Source organism: Candoia aspera, chromosome 11 (genome assembly GCF_035149785.1).
Source record: "Candoia aspera isolate rCanAsp1 chromosome 11, rCanAsp1.hap2, whole genome shotgun sequence".
NCBI lineage: Eukaryota > Metazoa > Chordata > Lepidosauria > Squamata > Boidae > Candoia > Candoia aspera.
The window spans coordinates 4,152,473-4,163,825 of NC_086163.1; the positions used below are offsets into that span (position 1 = coordinate 4,152,473).

General features: G+C 45.3%; 1 protein-coding gene across 1 annotated transcript in view; it reads left to right on the top strand.

Annotated features, from left to right (window-relative positions):
• The window catches only part of LOC134504071 (adhesion G-protein coupled receptor G1-like), a 28,715-nt gene extending 17,402 nt beyond the window's left edge, over positions 1 to 11,313 (top strand). The window contains exons 7-14 of the mRNA XM_063313085.1: positions 974 to 1,019; positions 2,189 to 2,393; positions 5,769 to 5,775; positions 6,190 to 6,302; positions 7,214 to 7,482; positions 7,703 to 7,811; positions 8,132 to 8,400; positions 11,132 to 11,313. Of these exons, the coding sequence (XP_063169155.1) occupies positions 974 to 1,019; positions 2,189 to 2,393; positions 5,769 to 5,775; positions 6,190 to 6,302; positions 7,214 to 7,482; positions 7,703 to 7,811; positions 8,132 to 8,400; positions 11,132 to 11,247 (1,134 nt within the window). The 3' untranslated portion in view covers positions 11,248 to 11,313. The remainder of the gene's footprint in view (positions 1 to 973; positions 1,020 to 2,188; positions 2,394 to 5,768; positions 5,776 to 6,189; positions 6,303 to 7,213; positions 7,483 to 7,702; positions 7,812 to 8,131; positions 8,401 to 11,131) is intronic.
• The last annotated feature ends 40 nt before the right edge of the window (positions 11,314 to 11,353 follow it).

Genomic DNA, 11,353 nt, shown 5'->3' on the forward strand with positions numbered 1-11,353 from the left:
CAATTAACTGAAATGTTTCTGGTTGTGTGTGGAGGTATTTTATTGCTGGCTGACCAATCCTCTAATAAGAAGGATTGGAGAAAGAGATTCCAGGGTCATGGAGTGATACTTGATGGATTATTTCAATTTATCTGGCCACCCATCTCAAATTTATGACTCTGGACAGCTAACAACTGTTAAAAACTATATAAAAAAAACTGGAAACCATATAAAAACCATATAACCACAATCGGCAGCCAAGATACAAAACCCAACAACAATTAACACAGCCACTGCATGGGCTCTACCACACATCTGGGTCCCCAGGCCCATTGGTAGAATTGCATCTTTAAGACCTTGTGGAAAGCCAGTAGGGTTGGGACCAATCTAATAGTCCGGGATGGGGGATGATGATGCCTTAACATTATGCTTGTTCTTTGGTATATTTGTTGCTTTGATTGGCCTGATGTAGCGAGCTTTGTTTACAGTTTTAGGTAGTGTCGTGATGTTTGGGATATCATTTTATTTTGGTTTGGATTGTTGTTATGTTCTACTTTAAACATACTGCTGTAGGTTGGCCTGCTGGCTGGGAGCATGTGGGATATAAACGAGCTCTCTAAATAAATAAAATCTCTCCATCCAACAGCAGCATCAAATCTGTTTGGGCTTTGCTGCCCAGAATCTTGGAGGGAGGCAGGGAACAGGCAGGGACTGGAAAAGAAGCAGTTGAGACAAGAGAAGGATTGGCAATGGGACAACAGATCTCATGCTGGTATAATGTTCTGTCACCTGAATGATGGGTGGAGGGCAGGTCCTGGGTCCATCCAATCCACAGCTTTGACAGAAGATTGGAATCTTCTCAGTGACTCACACAAACCACATGTACAGCAAAAGAGGCAAAAACTATATATCAGTTATGATATTGCCCTGTACTTTATGTGTTTCAAAAACGCCATGCATCATATTCACTATTTGAATTTTGATTTTATTTCAGAGGAATTTGACTCCCATGTGTGTGTTCTGGGTTATGGGCGCCAAGCGTAAGTGTCCAAGGAAGTTGGGGGCATGATGGGGAAGATTTGGAAGGAAGCTCTGCGCTTCTGCTTCAGACTTTCTTGCAGTTGTTCATTTGGGCAAAATGCAACTTTACAAAGATTAGGAACTAAAGAGGCCAATCTCTGCTTTCCAAAATGCTAATTGACTAAGTTGACTTTTCTTTCTGGTAACATGGGAGCCCATCTTTATGTCTGGAAAGTGTAGTTTTTCAATGTCCAGAATAACTCCAGGGCTGTCTAGCCCTGAGAGTTTCGGTGTGAGTCATGGTTCTGGCCATGAAAGCAGCAAGTCGAGGACAGTGACTCAGGCAGATATCCAACAGGGAGCCTCTTCCATAGAGGCTGCATTAGGAAGAACCAATGTTCCAGCTGTATCCAAACCAGAGATATGTCTGAAGGGGAAAGAAGTCTGGGAAGAAGGATGAGTCAAGGTCCAGAGTCATCCTCCCTCTTTTATTAATACATTCTTCTTATCTTCCTTCTGTTTCTATCATCTCTTTCTTCTGGAAGTTTAAGGAGCAAAGCTAGGAATCTATCCACATGTTACCTCCAGGACAAGAACCCTGTGAAGTTGGTTGGGCTGAGAGATTGGGCTCAAAGTCACCACGGGAAATTTGAACTTCACCCACAGGGCTACTCTGTGGGTGACACAGCGTGTCTTTGCTGGTTGGGAATTCTGGAAGCTGCATCCTAGGACATCAGAAGCTGGGCTGGTGGGAAGGAAACATGAACTCAAAGAGTCCTTACCCTCTCCAGTCATCTAAGGAGAGCTATGCTGATGTGCCCCATTAGTCCTGATTTCTTTTTTGTCTTCTTGAAACTATCCAAAATCCTTGTCTGGGCACAGTTTCTGAAGGAAATGGGGTGGGGTGCCTGTGGACTGGAGCTGTTTCTTGACTGCTGCCCCACTTCACCTTTACAGTAGAAGTGGAATGACACTGATCTAGAAAGGAGTATGGCTTACCTTCTTGGTCCTTCTTGCCTTCTTGCCCTGTCAGCGTGGGGCAGAGGGACAATATACCTAAAACTACCACTCCTCACTGTGCTTCTATTAGTAACACCAAAAGAATCCCCCCCTCAGTGGTTTGTGGGCTCTTTCATTCCCTCTCCTTCAAGATAATCATCTCTAAAGTAGTCTCTCCTTTTGATCTTAGCTGGCTACCCTGGCAAGTGGGACACATCAGGCTGTGAAGTGGTACGTGGAGAAAATGAGACGACCTGCCTTTGTGACCATCTCACCTTCTTTGCGGTGCTCATGGTGAGTCCCAGTCCCCGCATCAGCATCCTGCAGAGCACATGGGGACAAAAGATGATTTCTGGGACCACCAACTCCCAGAAGCTCAGACAGACTGGCCAGTGGTGAAGGTGTAAGAAGGCACAAGGAGATCAGTGACCTTGATCCTAACCGAAAAAAATTGACTACGTAACAGTGGAATTCTTGATATTTACTTAAGCTGAAAGTAAACAAATGCATACTTGGATTTCAAGGAAGTGGACTTTAATGAACCCAGAGCAATGATAAATTCCATGGAAGGGGAAGCTAATGGGAAAAGAAGATCAAGATTATTTATTTATTTATTTATTTATTTAATTTTATTTATATCACCGCCCATCTCCCCCAACGGGGGACTCTGGGTGGTTTACAATAAAATAGAGGTAAAAACATCCACCTAAGTTATAGTTAAAAATATAAATAAGAAAATAAATATAAAATCCAAGTGGAGGTGGAACCATAATCAATAAGGGGTGCCATGGCGCCAACCACCTCCAGGTGGAGCTGTTACCCTCCCCATCCCAAGCAAGGCGGCAGAACCAGGCTTTCAATTTCTTCCTGAAGTCCGGGAGCGAGGAGACCCATCTCAACTCCGGGGGCAAGATATTCCAAAGGGCGGGTACCACTGCCGAGAAGGCCCACCTCCTGGACCCCACTAGATGAAATTCCTTTGCTGATGGGGTCCGTAGCATGCCCTCTCTGCCTGACCGAGTGGGGTGGGTCATTATGGGGATGAGATGGTCCCTCAGGTACTCTGGGCCCATGCCATGTAGGGCTTTAAAGGTCATAACCAACACTTTGAATTGGACCCAGAAGCAAACTGGTACCCAATGCAGCTCACGTAACAGTGGTGTCACATGGGCTGATTTTGCAGCACCGATGACTGTTCATGTAGCTGCATTCTGGACCAGCTGAAGGTTCCGGATACTCTTCAAGGGTAGCCCCATGTAGAGCGCATTGCAGTAGTCTATGTGGGAGATGACAAGAGCATGAGTGACTGTTCGGAGGGCATCTCGGTCCAGGAAGGGTCGTAACTGGCGCACAACACAAAGTTGCGCAAAGGCCCTCCTGGCTGCAACTTCCACCTGCTCTTCAAGCAGGAGTCGCGAGTCCAAGAGGACCCCCAGGTTCCGCATTGGTTCCGAATGGGGCAGTGCCACCCCATCCAGAACTAAAGATGGCAAATTCCTAGGAGCCACTCCGTCTTGCCAGGGTTCAGCTGAAGCCTGTTGTTCCCCATCAAGACCCCAACAGCCCCCAGGCACCTGGAAAGGGCAGTCACTGCATCACTTACCTCACCCGGGATGGAGATGTATAGCTGAGTATCATCGGCATACCTCATCCCATGGTGATGGATGATCTCACCCAGCGGTTTCATGTAGATGTTAAATAGGAGAGGAGAGAGAACCGAACCCTGCGACACCCCACAATGGAGGGGTCGAGGGTTGGATCTCTCCTCTCCTATCACCACTGACTGGGACCGGCCCTGGAGGAAGGAGGTGAACCAGCGCAGAACTACGCCGCCCACCCCCAACTCCCTGAGCTGCCCCAAAAGGATACCACGGTCAATGGTATCGAAAGCCGCTGAGAGATCCAAGAGAGCCAGGGTGGATGCACTCCCTCCATCCCACTCCCGCACAGAATTATGTGGTTGCACAGAAAATTTAGGGAAAAGTTAAAAAGGAAATGGTACGTTGGATGAACTGTGAAGGTCCATGAGAGGAAGTAAGTCGATCCCCGGTTTCAGAATGACAAGCCAGAAGGACATTTGATAAACGTCAAAGTAAGGGAGAGATAAGCGAGCTCTACACCATTTTGCTGAAAAAGTTTTCCTTCCCTCTCTTATATTATATGTGTGGACTGAAGTCCTGTCTCTGCTATAGAAAGTAGACAAAAGTCCAGTGGACTGTTTTCCTACAGTAGAATCAAATGTCCTGTAGTGAGATGCAGCTACCTAGGAGATGGGATCATATATCAAGGGGGAATCTAGTCCTTGCTGGAAACCATATTCTGCAGCACCCTCCTCCATTGATCTGTAAGCACCCTGGAAAAAATGCGGTTATTTTCAGGAGTCAGCTTAGATTTTTAAAAGCAAGTCTTTCCAGACTAACCTTATCTCATTGTTTTGATCAGGTAACTTCCTTAATAGATTGTGGGATTGCTGTTTACATAATATAACTTGACTTCAGCAAAACTCTTATGAAATGCTCCATGACATTCTAATTAGCTAGTGAAGTCTGGCTTGGATGCCATGTCTTTCAGGTCAGCCCTAAAAGGTACACCCGACTAAGAAACTGATGTGCAGGCCTAAAGCTACTTTTATTAGAAAAACTCTAGTAATAGGATTTTGCAAGTCTGAATGTACTTTCCTTCCTTCTTTTTTTATCTTCATGTGAATTGGTGGGGGGGCACTGAGGTGTTTTCATAAACCACTTTCTTGGTCCGGGCTCAAGCCATGTTTATTTGCTAGTTGTCTTGGTAACGGATCTTCCCTCTGTCCTTCAAGGCCATCCTTTATACTCACTACATCACTTTCAAGAATGCTAGAATGCTAATCAACAGTGCCATGTTAAAGTAGAGGTACCAGTGGGGTGTCCCATTTTCATTCATGATTTGGACAAAGGAGTAGAAGGAAGGCTCATCTGACTTGCCAATGACATAAGGTTGGATGGGATAACTAATAAAAGACAAGAATTAAAATCAAAAATGATCTTCCTGGGTTAGTGAAATGGGCAGAAAATAACAAAATGAAATTTAATGAAGAAAAATGCAAAGTTTATCATTGGGGAAGAAGAAATTTAATATACCGGCATAGGAGGAAGGATACCTGGCGTGGTAATAATGCATATGAAAAAGATCTTGGACTTGTGGCAAATCACATTCTAAATAAGACTCAGCAGTCTGACATGACTGCTAAATATGCAATTTTAGGTTACATCGGTAGATACATAATTTTAAAAATGTGGGAAGGAATAATTTCACTACATTCTTCATTGGTCCACCTCAAATATTAGGCCCAATTCTGAGAACCACACTTTAAAAGGGATTCAGACAAACTGAAACAGGTTCTAAGTCAGGCACAATTTGGGGACCGGAAAACCAATCCTAAAAGAGAGATTAAGAGAAGGGACCTGTTTAGCCTTGAGTAAAGATAATTTGCCAAGAAAACTGCAAGGGACTAGTCCAGACAGTCACCAGGAATCCAAAACTGACTTGAATGTGCACACACAAAGATAACTGAGGAACCATATCATTCCACCCTTCATACACCTGACAGCATGTCATGCAAGATCATTTTTAATTTTAATTCTTGTCTTTTATTAGTTATCCCATCCAACCTTATGTCATTGGCAAGAGCCTTCCTTCTACTCCTTTGTCCAAATCATGAATGAAAATGGGACATCCCATTGGTACCTCTACTTTAACATGGCACTGTTGATTAGCATTCTATGTCCTTCAAGTGATGTAGTGAGTATAAAGGATGGCCTTGAAGGACAGAGGGAAGGTGAAGATCTGATCTCTGTCACCAACAGCACAGCCCACAGAATCATGGACCTCAGTTGCTGATTATAGCTGGATCATAGAAAAAGCGTGGCAATGGTAAGAACAGTTTGGTTGTAGAACCAATTAACCAGGGAGATGGCAAGTTCCCCTTCACTGGATGTGTAAAGGAGGAAGATAGACAGTCATCCATCAGGGATTTGTCCCCTGAACAGGAAGTTGGACTTGAGGGCCTCATTGCCCTCTGCCAATTCTTCTACCTGTGGTCCAACAACACGCAGAAGAACATGATTCCTTCAGCCCTGAAGTAGAGCCGCTGAAAGGTCTCTTGTACCTTTTTACACGTCTTAGATCCTTTCCTTCCCTCCTTCCCTTCCACAGGTGCCCTCAAATATAGACAAGATCCACTATAAAACCCTGAACACTGTCACTCATGTTGGTTGCACCATTTCCGCTCTGGCTTCACTTGTCACCATCTTCTTCCTTTGCTTGAGGTAGGATATGTTAATATTTTGCTCTAAGGGGATTCTGGAGGGAGGAGGGTTCAGAAGTTTCGGAAGGAATTCAGAGAGTAGTTCTGAAGGAGGAGCAAGGGAAGACATGCAGTGGATCTCAGTGAAGAAGAACCCTGAGAGATCATGTGCAGGGAGGGAAAGAAGTAGGAAAAATTAGCAGTGGGATGGCACTTTCAGGCGTGTTGGCCATAAGAAAAACAGCCAGAAGACCTGAGAATAATACCCATTGCCATCTTATGGTAAGGCATACCTGTTAGGATGGATGTACATCTCAGCATGCATCAGGAAAAATAATTTTTCCAGTTCTGAGTCACATACGTGCCTCTGAATCGTGTAATGATCTACCCACAAGTGAAACTTACCATTTACGGGCTGTTCCCAGTAAACACCAAACTTTAAATGTGGGAACTGAGGTAGGATTTTATGAACCTTGTTATTTCTCTAAGTGATGACCCCTCCCCCATGGAGTTTCACAAACTGAGCTTGGAGATGAACTACCAAAGCAAGACTGTGGAAGACGATTGCAGGATTTCCCAGACGGACCTTTCTTGGAACGTAGAGCTCATGGGAGTCTGCCATATGAGTGGGACATTTGTCTGCCATCCCTGTGGAAGGGGACACCATAGGATGCAGTCAGTAGAGGGTGGGAGTCTGTGTGCATTTGATACATATTTTCTAGAAGGGTAGAGCTGGAGCTGTTTTGGACTTCTCTTTCCATGAGCCCCGGCTAGGACAGTGAATAGCAGTTGACTGTGAGAACTGCAGCACGGAATATCTGAAGAGCAGCAGGTGATGCAACCGCCCTTTAAGGAATAAGATGTTGAGTATCAAAACACCTGGAGGCCTCATGCAAACAAGAAAGAGAAGTATGGTGCTCTTCTTCCTTGCAGGCAAAAGGAGGGAGAACACATTGTCTACATCCACATGAATCTCCTCTGGGCCATCTTGCTCCTTGACGTGAGCTTCCTCATCGCGGCTTACTTGGTTCCTACCGGAGATGACATGGCTTGCAAAGTTGGTGGCATGTTTCTGCACTTTGGCGTGCTAGCGTGCTTGACCTGGATGGCCATTGAGGGCTACAGTCTCTACCGGCTGGTGATCGAAGTCTTCAATTCCTACCTCAAATACTTTCGTCTCAAGCTCTCCCTGGTGGGCTGGGGTGAGTGATAGAAATTTTTTTTCTGCATCCTTGTTTTGGATCTGTCTCTTCCACTACCTCTTACTCTGGAACTATTATACTTTATCTAATGTTTTTTCTTCTTTTTTACTAGCTTGTATTTTTTTTAAACTTATCTTTTAACAATTGCTGTGGAGTTGAGTGAACAGGGGCTGGATGGTGAAGAGCTGTGGCATTAACTCAGGCTGTTCTCCTCTTGCAGGTCTTCCCATGTTCACTGTGTGTCTAATTTTTGTGATCAATCAGTCGTACTACGGCCCTTTCTCTGTTAAGGTCTATGAGTCTGCTGATAATTATACCAATGCAACCATGTAAGTTCTTGGGGGGATAGGACAAGAGCGCCCCCCACTGCCCATTCAGAAAGTTGCGTTGAGGATTAACAGCTGTCCACCGCTGGGCGGCAGAGGCTGAGATCCAGCCTATGGGGATGAGCATGGGCCACAAAGAGGGTGTGATGCATCACATACGTGAAAGGCACCAGGGTGTCCTGGAAATCCCTGTTTTGCGGGGAGGCGTCAATTTAAAGAAAACCTCTCAGCCTATTTGAGGGTCATATTCCAGTTTTTGTGCAGCTTCCACCTAGTTAAATAGTGCACAGACTCACATTTCTGTTTCTCCCCTTCTTTTCCAGCTGTTGGATTACGAAAAAAGAGATCAGCAATTTCCTGAATTTGGGCTATTTAAGCCTGGTGCTCTTCTTCAACGGCATCATGCTGGCCACGATGGTGTACGAGATCCTCAAACTGAGACATCGAGAGCGTCACTGGGAATATGCCGTGATGCTTCTGGGGCTGAGCTGTGTCCTGGGCATCCCGTGGGGACTGGCCTTCTTTGCGCTCACTTCTGGGACGTTCAAGTTGGTGGCAGTCTATCTTTTCACCATCATCAACTCTCTTCAAGGTCAGTGGGTCAAGCTTCCCTTCTTCTGCCTTTGGGGCCCCCTGTACTTGCGTGTTAGCTGACATGGAGGTCACTGCTAACTTAAGATGCATCTTTTCAGCATCATCAACTCTCTTCAAGGTCAGTGATTAGTGCTGCTCCCCTCACTCTTGAGATACCCCTTTATCCTTTTTTGTCCCCTGGATTTTCACATAACCCAATATGGGGACTGCAGTTTGCCTGTGCCATCATCTTTTCAATTGGATCTGAGCTTCTGCTTGTGAAGGTGAAGCAGATCCTAGAATGATGGGTGGTAGAGCCCATGATTTGCTTGCAGAGGTCTTAGGCTGACTTCCAGCATCTCCAGGTAGAAAAGGACCAAGGAGAGCCAATGCCATGGACCCAACCAACCTACCACATGCAACCACTGCAGTGGCAAAGGGGTTGGACTGGGACTCGAAGCCCAGATTCAAATTCCCATTGGGTGATTTTGGAGCAGTCGCTATCTTATCCCACAGGCTGGGTTTGCACAACATGCTAGACTAAATCATATGAAGTGGGCTGGTTTGAGGTTCAGTGTGGAAATCCAGCTATTGTCTTGGGATATGGGGTGATTCCTGTTAAATAATAGTTTATTTGTATGGCCCACGCATGTTAGGCGAACATTTTTTGTTTGTTTCGGTGCCTTTGAATCAGTCTTGACTCCTGGTGACTGCCTGGATAGGTCCCGGCAATAGTTCCTCCTGGGGGTGGCTGGCACCAGAGAGCCCTCCCCACTGAACCAGATTTCATCGCTATTTGGATTTTATACTTGTTTTATTTCCATTTATATTTGGCTGTCTGTACTGCATTTTATATGTGCGAGAAAGGAAAAAAATAAAAAAATAGAAAAGAAAGAAAACAGGTACAAAGAAGTAGATTCCGATCTTCTTGACAGCAGTTTTAAGTACAATTAAAAATTTGCCTCTTCCTCTATGGTTACAACATAACTGCTCCCTGCTGTTTTCTTGGCAAGGTTCTTCAGAAGGGGTTGGCCATTGCCTCCTTCCTGGGGCTGAGAGAGGGCGACTGGCCCAGGGTCACCCAGCTGGCCTTTGTGCCTAAGGCGGGACTAGAACACCCAGTCTCCTGGTTTCTAGCCTGGTGCCTTTAGCCACTACACCAAGCTGGCTGTCACTTAAGCAAACATAGCTCCTGTATTTTTTAACCAAGATTTAGGTTATTTTCTCCCTCTGAGATGTGAGTTTTTAAGGCCAAGACTTACTCAGTTTCTGCATGTTGTTCAACTTTGGATTCTAAGTTTTGATCATCAGCTGCTTTATGGACTTAACATCGTGCCTGGGCATTGTAAGTAATTTCTGCATCACTGATGTACAGCATTTTCTAGTCACCTGAATATTGTTGTGCCAAAATAAAAATAAGGTGGAAGGCTATCATTTCAGTGATGGCTGGAAAAGGCTATGATGTTGCTACTGTGGAAATAACCAAAGGAAGTGGATTTCAACTTTTTGATCTTCTAATTCCCACATATCTCTCTAACCAAGAACCTGATTCTCATCATGATAGAATCCACTTTCTTCTGAAAAGGGCATTTCTAAGTTTACAATATTTCCTTTGTTCCATATATCATTTTTGGGAAGTTTTAAATAGGGTGACTAGATATCAAGAAAAGATTGGACAACCATAGTCTGAGATGGTATGTGGATTCCTGCCTTGGCAGGGGGTGGACTAGAAGACCTCAAAGGTCCCCTCCAACCCTATGATTCTATGATATCCTGGGTTTGATAGCACAGTCCTTCAATAGCCCACGGTCACCTCCCCAAATCAAGAAAATGTCCTGGCTTTCAGGAGCCCATTCCAGTAGAGTGAGCAGCAGGAGGTTCAAATTAGAAGATTCCCATGAGTAACAATGTGGGAAAGAATGTCCATGTTGGGTTGTTGTTGTTCTCTGAGCTTGGCTGTTGTCCTGCAGGGGACAGGACAAAAACAGTTCAACCTTGAGCTATATGCACTGTCCAGTATTCTCTATTATTGGAATGTCCACATTGGTGCCCCTTGCACCTTGAGTGACCACTAGATGGCAGCAGAGAGTTAAAGTTTTGGAATCTCTTTGATGCCATCTAGCCGTCGCCTGGATTGTTGCAGACAAGATATGGTAGGCCTAACTGTGTCTGTGAAAGTACCTGAGGTTCTGAATTAATATTTCAGAAATGTGTATTTAAACAAGTTTATATTTTTCAGTTTTTACTCTTGACAAGCTGGTCACCCTAATTACAGTTTCAGTGGTTTATCCTGTGTCCCACCTGGATTACTTCCAGGTCCCATCAGGCCTGGATATTGCTTGTACTGCATTGGGTGTGTTGCTGCGTGCATTGCTTGGGTATCTCTCCACCGACTTTGTGTTGTTTCCACCCATTGCTTGCTTTAGCCCTGGCTATTATACGATCCTGCAACAATGACTGAGAGGCAATGTGGTCCTTGATAGAAATGTTAACCACTCCTGGGTGAATGAGCACCTTCTCGACCAGGTTTCAGACCCAGGTTCTTCTTGGTTCTATATGGAGAAATTGCCAGCAATGCAAAGAATGTGCTTGACCTCTGAATTTCAGTCCTTCCACAGCATTAACCATCAGCAGCAGAGACGGGTGTTGGTCAACAGGCCTCAACCTGCTGCACTTCTGTCCCTGCATCCCAATTCCTGAGTCCCTTCCAGGGACCGCCTAACATCTGCGACCTCCTCCTGTTTCTGCAGGCTTCCTCATCTTCCTTTGGTACGTGGCCAAAGTGCTGCAGTCCCGCAGGTCGTCTTGCATGCAGTGCGCATCTTCCAACAGCATGAGGCTACAGTCAAACAGCACCAGCATCTGACCTGGTCCCGGCCCAGGCGGCTTTGGGCATGGAGCACCTGTAGGAGCATCTCCATGGGAACTCAGTCAAACACTTGAGTGGACATGTGGGACTTCATAACTCTGAG